Source organism: Chenopodium quinoa, unplaced genomic scaffold, assembly GCF_001683475.1.
Source record: "Chenopodium quinoa cultivar QQ74 unplaced genomic scaffold, ASM168347v1, whole genome shotgun sequence".
NCBI lineage: Eukaryota > Viridiplantae > Streptophyta > Magnoliopsida > Caryophyllales > Amaranthaceae > Chenopodium > Chenopodium quinoa.
Window position 1 is genome coordinate 1,965,739 of NW_018744066.1, and position 18,051 is coordinate 1,983,789.

An 18,051-nucleotide genomic window follows, 5' to 3' on the forward strand; every position below is an offset into this window, starting at 1 on the left:
CATATATGATCATTATATGTTTTCATAAATGTTCTTGGTAAGCTTGAGTAAATGAAATCGGTGCAAGTTGTGAACTGGTAAATTGGTCGTTTAAAGGCAAATTGGATGGTTTCACCCAACCAATTGCATTCCCGGAGGGTATTAGGGACCATGGTAAACATTTCGGCAATTTTTATTTCCGTGTGAAAAAGGTCAAAAAATTCCAAAGTTGATGGCTAATATCCACGCTTTATGAGAAATTTTGTAGGTTTTGGGTAGAGCTGTCAATTCAGATAAATGGGTCGGGTTTGGGTCGGTAAGAGTGGGTCAGGTCAACTCGGGTCGGGTCAATTTGGATTAATTCCATAACCTATGCGGGTCGGGTTTGGGTTGGGTCATGCTTGAGTTGGGTCACATCGGGTCATACTTCTTATCGGGTTTGGGTCGGGTTTAGGTCGGGTTAATAACATGTCGGGTTACATTCGGGTCGGGTTTAATTTGGGTTTTCACGGGTTAGGGTAATTCTCGGGTTCAAGTCGGGTTTGGTTCGATTCAATAATTTGCGAGTTAGAATCAGGTCGGGTCATTCTCGCGTCTAAGTCGGGTTCGGTTCAAGTCAATAATTTACGGGTTATAATCAGGTCGGGTCATTTTCAAGTCGGGTCATTCTAGGGTTCAAGTCGGGTTCGGTTCAATCAATAATTTGCGGGTTATAATTAGGTTGGGTCATTTCCAAGTCGGGTCATTCTCGGATTCAAGTCGAGTTATGTTCAAGTCAATAATTTGCAGGTTACAATCTGGTCGGATCATTTCCAAGTAAGGTCATATTCAGGTTCAACTACTTATAAATAAATAATTATCATTTTTATCAAGCTAATTATTTCCTTTGACTATAATATACATGGCAATATACTAGGGAACTATAGTCTATAATTTAGAAAGATAATTATTTCCTTTGTGAAGGAGTTATGTCTTCGTCGTGTGCAATTACTAGATATATAATTGGATCAAATTATGGAAATAATTAAGTTCGTTACATTTGGGTCGTCGTTTTGTCATAGCTAGAGGTACTAACAATCTTTGGACTAGTAAAATAGCCCAAAGCCCAATTGGACGGATCCTATAAGGTCACACAAAGGGGCTAGATCGAGCATTAGAGGACGAGGCCCATCACGGGCCTCATCACTCTAGGTGGCCGGCCATATGGAGTGGACAAGGGAGTTTTGGGCTTCGAGCGGTGGTGGTGGTGGTGTGTCGTGCCTCATCACTCTAGGCGCCAGTGGTGGAGTGGACAAGGGAGTTTTGGGCCTCATCACGGGCCTCATCACTCTAGGCGCCAGTGGTGTGTCGTGGTGGTGGTGGTGGTTCGTGCGGTGGTCGGTTGTCCGTAAAGGTGGTGATCGCGGTTCTCCTCAATCACTCGACCAATCTAGTATTGGTGGACGACTCGTTCGAATCTCGTGGACTAAGTAGAGGAGCAACGCTTGGGGCTCTATTCTCTCCCTGATTTGCTTGTCGAATAGCTTCGTGGAATTCACGCGTCAAAGGTATGATTATGTGTCTTGTGTGTTATGCATGTGATTCTTGGGATTGGTACTAGATTGAATATGATTCATGTTAATTTCCGCTGCGTAGTACCTATAAACCCCTACAGTGGTATCAGTTAGCCTCTTGCATGAACGCGCTAGATCATAATAATACAATTATTTGATGTCCACGTTAATTTTATAATCAATAAAGAGGGAGAAATTAATTTAATTATGGTTCAATTATTATATTTAATGTGATTAAACTTTTGGAATCGATTAAATGTGATTTAATTATGCTCAAAATAGCCATGAAGAGACCGAATTTTAGCCCTAATATGTTCGAAATTTTCAAACCCCCTCACCCTAAATTTCGAATTTTTCGAAAATCCTAGCCCTAAAATATGATTTTTGTGCTTGATTTTTATTTAATTCGATTTATTTCATGATTCATAATTTTAATCGGATTGATTTATGCATAAAAGTGTTTTATGTATGATGATCAATCTAATTTTAAAAGTTAGAATTAAATTGGGATTAATTTTATGAAGAACCCTAATTTTAAAGTTGAATGTGATTTAATTTTAATCTTATGGACTGATTTAATTTAATTATGATAAGCATTATTTTAATTAAATTAAAACACAAAAAAAAGGTTTTAGGTGGTCGGCAACCGTGGCTGGGTGGCCCAGCCACAACAGTTGCCGACTAGGTTGCGGTCTAAGAGGGAGGGGAAGGGAAGGGCGGCGGTCTTGGTGGCTGAGGCAGCAGCTGTGCAAGCGTTGCACGCTGCTTCCGTGGCTGCCTCTGCTGCTGCCTTGCGGCAGTGGCTGCTGCAAAGCAGCCAGCCACCGTGGCTAGCTCCGGCTAGCCAACCACGGTGGCCAGCAACCGTGCAGTCACGATTCTTTAAAAAAAAAATTAATTATCTTATTTTAAAATTATTTCAAGATAATTGTGAATTATTTTGAGATAAAATCAGTTTTATTTTGGATAAGATAAAATATTTTGAAAATATGATCTTTTATTTTTAAAAGATAAAATTGGTTTTATTTGGATAAAATATTTTATTTTAGGATAAAATCAAATATTCAAAAGTTGTTATATTTGATATTATCCATATTTAAAGTTGTTAAATTGGTAATTATCCTAATTAAAGTGGTTAATTTTGGATAAGATTGACTAGTATATTCTGAGCATATTACAAAAGGAAAATAATTGATTTAAATAATGTGATTATCCCATAATTAGATTAGGATATAATTGATTTTAAATTTATTTGATTGGCTAATAATTAGGATATAATCTCCTAAATTTGTTAGGATAATCAAGAAAGATTAAATATGATTTATCTTTCTAGATTAAAATATGATTTGATTCTATCTCATGACTAAATTAATTGTATGATATTTTATAACGGTCATGAATAATATATGATATTATCTAATTATGATTAAAATATGAGATATTTTAGGAAATGCGTTGACTTTATTATGAACATTCGATGTTGTAGTTTAGACAAGCATGTTGAGTGATTTATTATATGACACTTTTATATAATATATGATATTATGTTGCTATATATAGACTAGTATGACCCATAGATTCTTAAATACGATCTGTGCATCGTGATGTATTTTTGTAATCTAAATACGGTCTGCGTACTGTTAAGTATTTTTGTAACTTTTATTTAAAGTAAATAGAATATTTATTTAAATAGTGTTAGTCCAAAGAAGCCCATGAAGTGAAGGCCCAAAGGAGCAAGGTGGATGGAGATCCATGATGATTCAAGTGGGAGCTTTTTCATTTCTAGTTTTCTTAGGACTAAGGGGCCATACTATGTCATGATTTATTGCATTAGTAGATTATGCATGTTAGATTTTATTTATGTTGATTGATGATGCGCTAGAGTTCACTAAATAATCACAACATAATAAATCTAGGTCCCAGTAATATTGAGATAGCTTTTCCAATTAAAAACCCGATGAGACCTTTGATATTTTATGATGGGTCATGCCTCAGCTGGGTGTCATATTATATCTTAGGGGAGTGGGGGTAAATCACGTTTTACACTTTTAATTGGTTGTACTCAACAAGGTTACCTAAAGAGTTTAGAACCTTGAAGCTAAGGGTAATAGTTAAGCATGTGATGATTAATTATTCAACCAAGAGTTACAAGAGTTGTAATCAGTAAAGAGTTTACTCACTTTGAAAATGTAATGGTTGATGGTAGGGCCTCAATCCGGTCAATTATTGCACAAATAAAGAATCTTGGAATCACTTAAAATTCAATTGGGATCAATTAATCATTGAATAAAGTGTTTTAAAGTTACCAAATGAATGAGTTTATGGTACTTTAAATTTTAAATTAAACATAATTATTAAACTTTGCCTTATTTTGACATAGATGGGTAGCCGTAACCACAATGACAACAACGTTTACAACCTTCGACCATTCCTTGAGAAGGATAGGTTGACAGGGTAGAACTTTTCCACTTGGGAAAGAATGCTAAGACTTGTTCTGAAATCTGAGGGTAAAGAGGATATCATTGATACCCCATTACCAGGACCTCTGTCAGAGAATCCAACTGCGGCAGAGATCAAGAAGCACAAGGAAGCTCATGACAGAGCTATACCTGTCACTTGCTTACATGACATTTTAATCTGAACTTCCTCTGTAACTATCTGACTATAGTTTAATACACATACTTTGACATCGAGTATGCAACAATGCTCTGCTTTGAACTCTCCAAGCTCACTGTCCTTTTCCATCCAGACACAAACATGCATTTAGATCACCATCTAGAATCATCTTGCCTGTTTGGAAACTTGCATTCGTGTAACCTTTTGACAACTTGCTTAAATTACAATGGCTAGAAAAATCCTTTTTAGTGCTTCTCAAGTACTCAAGGATTTGTTCCAGGTAATTCTCTGTATGCTTATTCTGAATTTGCTTGAAACCTGCTACATATGTACAAGTCATATGCAACATCTTGCTTTGTACATTTCATGGCACATATAATGAACCTTTTGCAAAAGCATATGGTACACTATCCATACAACTCAACTCTACTAGCTTTTGAAGGCACTGAGTCTTACTGAGTGTATTACCATGAAACATGGGAAAATATCCTATCTTAGAGTCTTGCTTCATGAACTTGTCAAGATCCTTATCAACATAAGTCTCTCGATTCATTCCAATAATTCTTCAAGATTCACTTCATGGATCTTAATTCCCAGTATGTATTCAACATCTCCTAAGTCTATCATATTGAAACAATCTTTCTAATCATTGCTTGACTCATTCAAGCATTGATATATCATTTCATATGAATTGTATGTCAACTACATACTAGACTAAAAAGACCAATTGCTCCCACTAAATTTCTTGTTTCTACAAGAATTCTTTGTTCTACTAAGGAAATCAAACTGTTTGATTTCCTAATCAAAACGAATGGTCCAACTCCTTAATGCTTACTTCAATCCATAAATGAATTTCTGAAGTTTGCAAAACTTTCTAGGAATTTCTGGATTTCAAAACTCTTAGGATGTATCATATACATTCTCACCATCAAGAACATTTCATGAAAGTGATTTTGATATCCATAACTAGAATAATCCGAATAGGCTTACCCAACTAATAGGTTTGACCCTATTTGTAAGACTATTATGGACTAACACATTTTTACTGGATTTCATGGCTTTAAGCCATTTCCTGAGTTGGCATCTATCCAAAGCTTGCTTGTAGGCATGGGTTCCAACCATTCCAATAGGAAAATTTTAGAATCCACCTTTTCTCAGAATTTCACAAACTGTTTGTTTTGATCCCAAGTAACCTACGATAGGTATGAGCAACAATAGAATTATTCTCTTCAACTCTTTGAAGCCTTTCATTCTAGTGGGAGGATAGAAGCCTTGCTAGTGGAATTAGCTTGCTTCGACACATGGTTTATCAAATTTGCTGATTTCATATGCCTTCGTCTCTGATGTAGTGTTATCCACATCCATTTGTTGCTCGCCTCGAATCTCATCAACTTTACTCCCACTTGGCTTTGTAGGAAGATATTCTTTCTATAAAGACACTATCGCGAGCAACAAACACTTTGTTTCTACGCGATTGTAGGAATAATACCTCTTAGTTTCCATGAGAAAACCCATGAAGAACTACTTTTTCTGATTTAGGGTGTATTATATCATCTTTGTAAACATTTTACATTGATTTCATAACCCTTAATCCTGTTTAGAAAAGATAGATTTTGGAACATTTCCAAATCATAACTCTTATGACATCTTTTCTTCTGCTTTGGTTAAGTTTCCTGTTTAGTATATTCGCAATTGTTGTTGTTCTAATGCATATCCTCAAAACGACATTTGTAAATCATTAAATTTTGGATCGAACAATGGCAAACAAAGTTTGATTCCTTCTTCATAAACATACAATTTAATTGTAATGTTTCTGGATTGTGAATTAATTCAACAATTCCCTTTAGATGATCATTCTTTTTGAGTTAGATATTTATCACAACAATCATATTGTGGTGTTAAATTGTATATCTCAAACTGATTTTACATTTCATTTTTGGAATTTTGAACTTTTCAATGTTTCCAAGCTTTACTTCATTAAGTAATTATCGATATATTTACTTAAATCGTTAGTAAAAGCAATGAAATAGTTAAATCCCTTTGCTAGTTTTGAACTTATTGATTCACATACATCATATGTATGAGTACCAAAAGGTTATTTTAGCTTCTTTTACCCTTTCTACTAAAAGGCAGCTTGGTCATCTTAACTTTTATCAAGCATGACTTCTAATTCTCAAGTGATTCATAATCATATAAGAATGAGAGTCCATCCATAACTTTAGATGTGCAAATGGTTAATGTGACCTAACTTTACTTGTTATAAGTAAGTGTACTTTAAATCATCTAAATTTACTTTTGTGATCTACTTATATCAATGTCATGAAACAAGATTAACTCATATCTAGCAAAATGAAAACAATTTATTACCTTGGTCATGGATCAACACTTGTCCAAGCCAAGTAAACCAAATCCAGTATTCAAAACAAGAAAATCGAAATATTGTCTCATCAAAACTGGAAATTGTTCTAAAATCATGATAAACTAATCAAAATTTAAAACTAAGAAGCTATCTCTGGCCACTCAAATACTTATAGTGCACCTTCAAGCTCCATTTCCAAGCTAGCTTCACTTGTTTGCAGTTCCTGCACAACATCACTATGTTAAGCACTGCAATTTGGTGTCTCATACCTAAGTGAATGTTTAAAATGTTTATAACATTATACCTGAGGTTGATGCTCCATTCTTCTTGAGGAAGTCATGGTATTTCTGGCAATTTCGCTTCCAATGCCCCTTCTTCTTGCAGTAAAAGCATTCACTTTCACTTGCAGACTTGGGCTTTGGAGTCGTCTTAGGCTTCTCAGGAGCCTTGGAAACTTGCTTGCCCTTGCTCTTGGCACTAGCCTTTTGCCCCTTCTTCTTGAACCCCTTTCCCTTTTGAATCATAAGAACTTCCTTCTTAGGTTCCTTAGGGATTTGTTTTTCAACACTAACCAGCATTGCATGCAATTGATTCATAGTCTTTGCAGTGGCAGTCATGTTAAAATTCATGATAAACTGGTTGAAACTTTCTGGTAGTGAATGGAGAATGATGTCTGTTGCCAAATCATCACTGTATGGGTGCCCCAGTTTTTCCATACTTTGAATTAGGCCGATCATTTTGAAAACATGATCATGAACTGTGGCTCCCTTCTCCATCCTACAATCCAGAATCTCACGATGGAGCTCATACCTTTCAACTCTAGCTTGTTTCTTAAACAAAGCTTTGAGTTCTTGCATGATTGAGTAGGCATCCTGGCCCTCAAAACGCTTTTGAAGACTAGGCTCCATAGTAGCAATCATTAAAGTTTTATTATGAGTGAGAAATGCAAGTTATTAGGATTGAAGCAAGTTATGTAATTTAAGTTGTATATGTTTTGAGAAATGCAAGTTTTATTATGAGTGAGAAATGCAAGTTTTATTATGAGTTTTATTAGGATTGAAGCAAGTTATGTAATTTAAGTTGTATATGTTTTGAGAAAGCATATTACATGAGAAATGCATTAATTTGCAGAATTATGTTTAAAATAGAAATTATTATTTCTATTTAATTATGGTTTTGGAAATTAAATAAAATGTCCAAAATAGTTATGAATTGATGGGCTCATCAGGTTGATGACCTGGTGAATTGAAACCCCACAGGTGAACAAAATTCATATATTATTTAAAGTTCCTAGTTCGAGATCATTAAAGTGGACATAAATGATTTTAATAAATGAACTAGCATGTAAGATTGATTGGATAGCGCAGTTTTATGGGCTATAGGGGCATAGTGATGCTCGGTCAATCACTTGGATATGCATGAATGATGCATGATCGAACTATTGACCTACTTTGAAGTTCAAGTTTAGAGCTTCCGTATATATTAGTGGATTCCTTTGACATGAGTGGAACATTGATTTCATTCAATGGATAATATGACTGTGGTACACTCAAACGTCTAGCCGTAACTGGAGATTATAAAGGGTGTTTCCCGGTTATTTCAGAAGTTAAGTGGGAGTCATGTTACCACAAGATTGGATATAGTCTACCTATTAAATTAGGAAATGTGTCATGGCCGCTTGAAGAGGGAGAATTCAGAAAATACGTGGCCGCGTTCAAATGCATTACACAGTAATCATTTGGTTTTGTAATTCTAACTCAGATTTCAAGAAACGATTTGTAGATTAATATGATCTCGACATGTGATGCAATCATATTATCAAATCGACACATATATTGACTTAAGGAATTTGAATATTGCACCCTTGTCTCAGACAAGTGGGAGATTGAAGGAGTTATGTCTTCGTCGTGTGCAATTACTAGATATATAATTGGATCAAATTATGGAGATAATTAAGTTCGTACATTTGGGTCGTCGTTTTGCCATAGCTAGAGGTACTAACGATCTTTGGACTAGTAAAATAGCCCAAAGCCCAATTAGACGGATCCTATAAGGTCACACAAAGGGGCTAGATCGAGCATTAGAGGACGAGGCCCATCACGGGCCTTATCACTCTAGGTGGCCGGCCATATGGAGTGGACAAGGGAGTTTTGGGCTTCGTGCCCTAGTCTAATTATAATGAGATTATAAATAGACTAGGTGTCTAGGTTTACAGTAGGAAAGCAATTAACTGATCAGTGTGATCAAACCCTAATTAGCAAACACGAAACCCAACCCCTCTCATAGTCCTTTCTCTCACGGCTCTCTCCTCCTCCTAGGCGCCAGTGGTGTGTCGTGGTGGTGGTGGTGGTGGTTCGTGCGGTGGTCGGTTGTCCGTAAAGGTGGTGATCGCGGCTCTCCTCAATCACTCGACCAATCTAGTATTGGTGGACGACTCGTTCGAATCTCGTGGACTAAGTAGAGGAGCAACGCTTGGGGCACTATTCTCTCCCTGATTTGCCTGTCGAATAGCTTCGTGGAATTCACGCGTCAAAGGTATGATTATGTGTCTTGTGTGTTATGCATGTGATTCTTGGGATTGGTACTAGATTGAATATGATTCATGTTTATTTCCGCTGCGTAGTACCTATAAACCCCTACACTTTGACCATACAATAAATATATACTTAATTTAACTCTTAAATTTGAGGATGATGCTCCTTTCTTTTGCAGATCTGGAACGACTTGGTCTCCCTAGACAAAGTGTTTTATCAGCAATAATAAGGTGGTCTAAATTGCATTTAAGGTGATTTGAAATCGGGTCAGGAACAATTTGGGTTGAATTTAGGTAGGGTCAATAACAAGTCGTGTTGATTTCGAGTCGGGTTAGTAATAGATTGGGTTGAATTTTTAGGTCGGGTTAGTATCATGTCTGATAAAATTCGGGTTGGGTCAATAACAAGTCGGGTTGATTTGCACCAAAAAGTTGCTGAAAAATATAAGTCGGATTTTTTTTTTTTTTTTTCAAATTTTTACATTATAAATTTATTATTTTTGTTTATATATGTACTAGTATTACGCTCTCCATCCACAAATATGTTTTCATGCTATTATTTTGTGTTGTAAGAAAATTTTCTGCACATCTAGCTAATTTGATGTCGATCAATTCAAGACAACAGTTAATCTTAGGAAAAAAAATTCCTCCTCATGAGAAAGTATCAAGTTTTTTTTTTTTTTTTTTTTTTTTTTCATCATGAGGATTGAGGACATCCAAATCTTAGACATAATTCAAGAAGTTCATGTTGTCCTCATCTCATGTTTCATGCACGTACAGTCTTACATCCTTTAATTATGTATTCCTTTGTAATTTCTTCCCTACACTTCGACTAGTTATTAATAGTCTAATAATCTGTTAGGTGAAGTGTCCATGTATCATTGTTTTACTACTAAATCTAATCTATTGTGTGAGTAATAAATTAAACCTTTTAATTTCTGTATGTAACTTTGCAATAACCGAAGTGTGTCTATCCTAGCTTACTAATAATCTAATCTATTGTGCGAGTAATAAACCTTTTCTAAGGTTCCTCATCTTATGTTAGCCTACTCAAGTAGAGCTTAGCGCCTAAGTATCCTACGCATACACAACACGATTGAGTGATAATCGTAATTCCGTTCGAAGTACTACACACATTCATTATCTTCATCTGTCGTATACTTGTTATTTCGTTGACTTGAGGTAATTTAGCTAATCAAGTAATCATTGCTTGCTTCATTCTCACAGTATAGTTACGTTTAATGGTTGTTCTCTACATATAGAAGTTAAATAAATATTTGTATGTCAATGTTTTTGGGTCAACCAAAATGTTCTCGTTTTAATGCAAGATATATACAGTATCAGACATGTTAAAAAAAAGAATTGTATGAAAATTATTGAAATTATACAACATTCGTTAATTATTACTCCATATATACAATAAAGGATCAGAATATATTATGTTTTACAAATAATACCTCTTTGTTGCACGCAGAGTAATAATTAACTAAGGTAGTATATCGCTTTAAATTAAATTTGCTACAACTATCATAATAAATGCTTCTTTGCTTACCAAGTTATCAAGTTATCTCAATTTTAGGTGACACAATATACGAAGTATGTACGTATAACGTATGAGCCAAGGTCAATGACTTAAACATCAAGAGAAGAGAAAGATTTCTTACTATCTCTTAGCTTAGTGAATAATTTTGCATCCTTGTAGCAGATTTCTTCAATTGTAACAAATTTTTAAGGTTATACTAACACCATATATACTGTACTTCGATTTCTTAATTCATTTCATATTATTTGACCAATCAACCGATTTTTCTGTTGTCTTATTAATGATTGTATCATTTAATGTATCGATGAACTCGTACTTTTCAGATTCTCGTAATTAAAATTTATATTATATATGTTGCTTAACTAATGACGTTTTGATTTATGAGAGAAATATATATAGGCCCTGTTTGGGAGAAAGCTGAAAACTGAAAGCTGAAGCTGATTGAGTTAGCTGATTTTGACTAGCTGATTTTATTAACTGATTTGACTAACTTATTGTATTAACTGGTTATATAAAAGTGTTTGGTAAATAGCTGATAGCTTAAAGGTGATCGAGTATGTGAAATGATCAATAAGCTAATTGTGGGGTAGGTAGTTTAGATAGGATATTAAATTAAATGAGGTTATAAGTGTTATTTCACAATAATTAATGAATAAGCTAATTGAAAAAGCTCCTAAAATGAGCTTTTTCAAAAAGAACTTATTTAGTGGAATAAGCTCTTTCAATAAGCTTTCTACCAAACACTTATATTAGCTTGTTTGACTAGTCAATCAGCTAAAATTAGTCAAATAAGCTAATATACCCCCAATAAGCTTACTACCAAACAAGGCCATAATGTTTTTAATTACCGATCATCTATATAAATAGAGGTCGGGTTTGCAATTGAAAGAGAGCCACATACACATGATAGACTTAACAATGGAAAGAAAAGTAGGCATCATAGGAGCAGGAATTAGTGGTCTATTAGCATGTAAATATGCCATTTCTAAGGGTTACAATCCCATAGTTTTTGAGTCACGTAGCACCATTGGTGGTGTTTGGATCAAAACTTTGGAGGCTACAAAGCTTCAAACTCCTAAACAACTTTATCAATTCTCTGATTTTCCTTGGCCTTCTTCTGTTGAAACAACTTTCCCTAATCAAAATCAACTGTTTAGTTACATTCAATCTTATGCTAAACATTTTGATTTGCTTAAACACATCAAGTTTAACACAAAGGTGGTGAGTATAAAGTATGATTGTTTTAATAATGAAGATATTCTATCTTGGCCTCTTTGGGGTAGCAATGAGGGTAATAAATGGGTTATTACCATGCAAGACCTTACTCAACCAACTCGAGTGAATCAGGTAAGTAAATATTATTTATCGATCTATAACTATCTTATTTAAAATATAAAGATCTCGTGTGTCTGAATGCTCTCTTAGCTTTCTACCAATAATAATAGTCACATATTTTGCACTATTTTCAAATGTATGAAAAAAGTTGTCACTTTTCTGAAAGTAATAATGGTTTCTGATTGGTATATTTTCTGACAATAATACATGAATACGTTAATTGATTTGTGAATGATCGACTAGCTAGGGTGACAGTTTTTCATAGTAATGACCAATTTCAATAATTTATACAGGTTATGCAAGTAGATTTTGTGATATTGTGTCTTGGAAGATTCAGTGATCTACCAAATATACCAAAGTTTCCCTTAGGCAAAGGGCCAGAGGTTTTTGAAGGGAAAGTGATGCATTCTATGGACTATTCTAACATGGAAAATGAAGATGCTAGAAATTTAATCAAAGGGAAGCGAGTTACCGTAGCTGGCTTCAAAAAATCTGCATTGGACATTGCTATGGAATGTTCAGTTGCTAATGGTAAGACCAAAATCGCTTACATATGCTTAATTGCATAGTCTTAATTTGCCCATATATAAGTTAAAACCATATCATCGTGAGATCAGGACAATATGTTACACTAAGAGTTATGTTAATATGTTACGTTAAGAGTTACAAAGTCTTAAATAAAATTATCACGCAACAATAGTCTTAAATAAAATTATTACGCTTGAGATCAAAATGACTTGTATTATGGTTTTATGACGGACAACACCAAAATGAATGATCATGCATGTTTTTGTCTTCTTTAAATGTGATGTTGATTATTGCAGGAGTAGAATTTCCATGCACAATGATATGTAGGACTCCTCATTGGAATGTAGACGAGTCCTTCACTTGGAAAAACTTGTATTTGAACCGATTTTCCGAACTCTTGGTACATACACCAGGAGAAGGCCCTCTAATTAATCTCCTAGCCTCATTGCTCTCTCCTTTGGTATGTACTCTTTCTTCGAAGTTAGAGTTCATATCCTTGATTATAAAAAATTGAAAAAGTACATAATGTCACGTAACATCTACGTAAGGGAGTACTAATCATATGGTTGTGATTACATGTAGAGATGGGGATTGAGCAAATTAGTGGAGCGCGAAATTAAGAAGAAACAACCTCTAGAAAAATTCGACATGGTACCGGACTACAACTTCTTACAAGAGATGAACTCATGTATGATTGTAAGAACTCCAAAAGGGTTTTACAATAATGTTGAGAAAGGAAGCATAGATTTGAAAAGATCAACAAATTTTAGTTTTTACAAAGAAGGTGTTGTACTTGATGATAGTAGTGTTGGACATCCCACACAATTAATTAAAAGTGACTTGGTTATATTTGCTAATGGATTTAAGGGAGATCAAAAGCTCAAAGACATTTTTGCATCTCCCAAATTTCAAGAGTGTATTACCGACTCTTTCAATGAAACAGCTCCATTATATCGGTTTGTACTATTTCTCAATTTTGTATTGTATTATGATGTACTGTACTAGTTTTATATGCACGTGATGTGTAAGTCAAACAGTAATATCATGCAGGTAAGTAAGGGCCTGTTCACTTCAGCTTAATTTTAGTTCAGCCCAGTTGAGTTCAGCTCTTAATTTCCTTCTCATATAAAATATTTATTTTAACTCTATTTAGTTCAGCTCCAATCAGTTCAGTTCAGTTCAGCTCAATTCAGTAAATGTGAACATGCCTTAAGAAATTTTTTTGAAATAATGTTGCATATAAATTGATAAATATTTTGTGACATACTTGTAGGGAATGTATCCATCCAAGAATTCCGCAATTAGCAGTAATTGGATCTACAGAGAGCATTGCAAACTTGTACACTTCGGAGTTAAGGTGTCGTTGGTTATTCGAGCTACTTGATGGTAAATTCAAATTGCCAAGCATTGAAAAATTGGAGAAAGAAGTCTTAAAATGTGAGAAAGTTATGAAGAGATACTCTGGCAAATATTACAAAAGATCTTGTATTGGAGCAGTACACATCTGGTATAATGACCAGCTTTGCAAGGACATGGGCTTGAACCATAAGAGGAAAACGGGACTTTTGGCTGAGTGGTTCGAGCCATATGGCCCGATGGACTATGCTTGAAATGTAGCCTTGTCGCCTTGACTATAAGAGTCTTGGGTCAGGTTATGTTGAACGTTTAGCATTCAATGTTAGTTGTCGCATCTGCCCATAGCCTATACTAAAGGAGGGCAACAGATCTTGGTGATGAAGCATGATGACCCTTTTGTTGCTGTTTTGTTGCTAAAATACATTAGACAATACCTTTGAAAACACTAGGATTCGAGTTTTAAGCCTTTTTCATTCTGTCGTGCTTGGCATTTTGGTAAAGAGTTGCTGTAGAAGTAAGGATTTGATGGTAAAGGGACAAGAATAACTTACAACATCCAAAGAATTTTATTAGTTCCAGCTTTGAATTATCTACAAGTGATTGATTATATACTTCTCAAGTATTTTGGTATGGTGTAAGTATGCTAGTTTTAACATAAAAGTCCGTTCTTTCTAAGTACGACTGTTGTAACATGGAACATGTTGCACAAATTCTTGATTAAGGCAAACTTTGATTTACTTATTGTAAGAAGATTTAGCCTAAAAGTATCTAAAGTTATTATTTTGCTAACATAAGATTTAACCTAAAATATACTGTATTTGTAGTTTCCATCTGAATTCCAAATGTTTAGGCAAGGAACAAAAGAAAGGATAATGAAGTTTGAAGCCTAATTTCCAATGAAAATAAACTTTAGTTCATATGGTTACTGAATTATACCAGCAGACATATGGTTACTGAATTATACCAGCAGACAGGCTAAATTTGACAATTCACAATAAATTGCAATTTACGGCAAGTTCAGAATGACAAACTTACAGTTGATGAAGTGGTCTGCTAGATTGTTATCACTGGCTCTTGTTGTTTGTGGAGTTGCTAGATGAGAGTCGAAAGTATGGGTGCAACAAAGACTTGCTACAAGGGCCTCATCCGAGAAACTCGGCTAGACCAAAGTGAATGAAGGATCATGTGAAATAAGTCATTCTTCTGTGGAGTTTTGTGCCATTTGAAATGCCTTTGCACCATTGTCAAACTGTGGTGCATATCTAGATACCTGTCTTCTGAGATAGATAGTAAAATGCTCCTCAGGTTTCGGATGTCTTTTTCCTGCACGAAAACAGCAAATGTTTCCCAATCTAGCACCTCGAAGAAAGGGGGCACATAATTGTCAGCAATTATCACCGGAATACACCCGTACAAAATGGACTCCACCACCCTAGGGGAGTGAACTTGGTATCCCCTGGCACAAATGCAATACTTGCTGCTTTTCATGTACTCTCTGTACATTGTTTCTCCTTCTATATCAAAGGGCAAAGGACCGAATATCTTCATGTCTGATACCTTATCCTCCCAATACTTTAGCAATAATGGTCGGAGATATCCATGCATTTTACCAGCAAAGAAGGCTAATATATCTCTGTCTGAAGGTGGTTTTCCTCCCATATCCCTTGAAGGGTCATCTTCATTGTGAATAAATGTTACCGGTACACTAACATCCTTGCCTATACTAAATCCTCTTGCTGCATTGGCATTGCACAAAGCTCTTATGCAGCTGCTCATATGCTTCCTCGTTATACGTAAAGCCTAAGGATCACATTTTTGTCAGTAAAAAAAATGTTCACCAAAAAAATCCCTCACATACAACAATGTTCCAAATACAAGAAAATTTTCCTACATTTGTGTTACCTTGTTTGATAAACAAAAAGTCAAAAACTGAAGCACCGAGAATAGACCGAACAACAAAGCGAAATTAAGGTACAAAGGGATAGGATAAAACATACCCAATCATGACAAGCAACAAAAAAGTGATCTGCTCCCCCGTTAGCATTCCAATAGCTGTATTTATTCTTGATCAAATCCACATAATCTTTAAGATGATCCTCCAACTTCTTGGGATTATGAGACTTCTCAGCATTTAAGGTCCAGCGTAAAGTTGTGGAACCGAAGGGTAAATAATATAGATGAGCTTTCTTAGGGTCCTCTACAGTGAAGTGTGAACTTTTCTCTATCAGTTCCATAAACCACCCTTCTCCTGCATATATTCCAGTCAGCTCTGGTTGGTGAAATATGGGCTTCTGCCCTTCTTTGTATACATAAATTTTGAATATCTGTTCCATCAAGTCATAGCTCCTACATACACAGTCCTTTCGGTAAATAATGCAATAAGATATTGCACATTTGTGTATATAGGCAAATAGACTATGTATTATACAAATTGCTAATTACATAATTTCATACTTATGATTGAAACTTTTAAATAATTATTACACAGGGCTAGCTGCATAATTAAGCATATATAGAGCTAAAAAAAATAGTTTAGTAATAATAGCATTAAATTTCTTGTAATAGAAGTAGACAAATTGGGAAAATCAACAACAGTCAGACTCAATTGTGGCCAAGTCTACAAGAAGGCCACTGTCCAATAGGCCTCAATAATCAAACAGAGAAAATGTGTCCTCTAATTTTTTAATTCTACCAAGATCAAATTCATCCTGAAGCATACGCATCAACTTCGTATGCCCTCATCAGCATGCTCTCATAAGGAGAGAGAAAAAAAAAAAAAAAAGATTCTAAGCACTTGGCAAAAAGACATGAACACATATATCAATGAAGATATCTTCAAACTGGCTTACCTTTTGAATATAGAGACATTCCGGAAAAGAGGAGTGTGCAAGTCTGCAACACTTCTAAAAATGGGGGCGTCCCTAATCTGTATACTAGCAGATTGAAGCTCGTTATCACGTATTGCTGACCATTCCTGCCTCTGTTATAGATCAACAAATAAGCATTTCATTAAGTTGCAAGACACAAGAAACTCTACTTAGTTGTAAGATAATAATAATAATAATAATAAAAAAAAAAAAAAAAAGAGCCCATAATACCACAGAATTGATATACTTGGGACTGGTAAGCAGCATGGATTTCATCTGAGAGAAGGTAATCAAGCTAACCCTCCTCATCCTTCTTAAATACTTCTCAATGTTGAACGATTCATTCAAACTACCCTGCAACTCCACTGGCCAGTTTGAACTGTTCACCTTTGAATTGCTTACGGATACAAAAGTATTTGATCTATCCATGGGAGGTGAACTAGCTCCAGTTAAATTATTTGTAAAAACAGATACACTGCTATACTCCACATTTAAGTCAGCAGTATGCTTCTTCTTGTTGTTCTGAGTAGTTTTATTCTGCAGGATATATGATTGATTTGCCCCGTTCTCCATGCTTATATCATTTGTTGTGACTGAAACATTCTTACTGAAAACATCCCTTCCACTTCTTTTGTGATAAGGCTCACCCTCTTCTATCGGTTTACTGGTACTGATATCAACTCTGTTCCCTGTGTTGAAAGTACTATTCATCATCGAATTTCCAGAACATATACTTTTGGGCCACAATTCTGATAAATTGTTTCTCCCAGAAGGAAATTCCCAAAACTGATACAAAACTGTCATGGCTGCTAAAAATACCACCACAAAAAGAGGAGCTACTGGTCTCCCAGGATAACATAGTTTCATGAATTGGGCCATCATATTTGACCTTGAGATACTATGTATCAGGAAACCCCAACATAGTGAACATACTCAAATTAAATCCAAGCAATCTCCTGAATAAACAAGTGGATACAGACAAGGCGATTAGCTAAACGAATTGATGTTAATTTCTTTTACCAATCTAACCCAACATATCGCTCTCTCCATACCACAAAATCAACGAAGAGAAATATAATCTAGCATACATAATACATACTTGCATAACTAACCTCACTTCTATAAATGGAGTTTCAAAATAGACCCGGGAATAATGAAAAATCTTATACAGTACAGTGAAAGCAGGGGGTGAAGAGGAAGATCTTCAAGCTAAAGAGGGAGAAACATAAGCAACTTCAACTCATAAAATATTCCATATGAGATTGCAGAATAATATAGTAATTTTCAGTATCAAACTATCAAATCATGAGAGTGCATAAAAAGTGCTAGTTTGTTGACTTTCTGCAGTCCACATGAGAGACCAAGTTTGAGACTGACAGTGT

General features: G+C 35.1%; 2 protein-coding genes across 2 annotated transcripts; one reads left to right on the forward strand and one right to left on the reverse strand.

Annotated features, from left to right (window-relative positions):
* Nucleotides 1-11,499: 11,499 nt before the first annotated feature.
* On the forward strand, nt 11,500-14,388 carry LOC110690973 (probable flavin-containing monooxygenase 1). Its single transcript, XM_021867896.1, has 5 exons — nt 11,500-11,930; nt 12,212-12,449; nt 12,743-12,906; nt 13,029-13,402; nt 13,720-14,388. Exons 1-5 carry the CDS (start codon nt 11,502-11,504, stop codon nt 14,054-14,056), a joined length of 1,542 nt encoding a protein of 513 aa, XP_021723588.1. The 5' UTR covers nt 11,500-11,501; the 3' UTR covers nt 14,057-14,388.
* A 282-nt stretch (nt 14,389-14,670) lies between these two features.
* LOC110690972 (probable glycosyltransferase At3g07620) lies at nt 14,671-17,568 on the reverse strand. The gene is made up of 4 exons (XM_021867894.1): nt 16,901-17,568; nt 16,652-16,782; nt 15,800-16,148; nt 14,671-15,602 (listed from the first exon to the last, which is right to left on the reverse strand). Exons 1-4 carry the CDS (start codon nt 17,549-17,551, stop codon nt 14,934-14,936), a joined length of 1,800 nt encoding a protein of 599 aa, XP_021723586.1. The 5' UTR covers nt 17,552-17,568; the 3' UTR covers nt 14,671-14,933.
* Between the last annotated feature and the right edge of the window lie 483 nt (nt 17,569-18,051).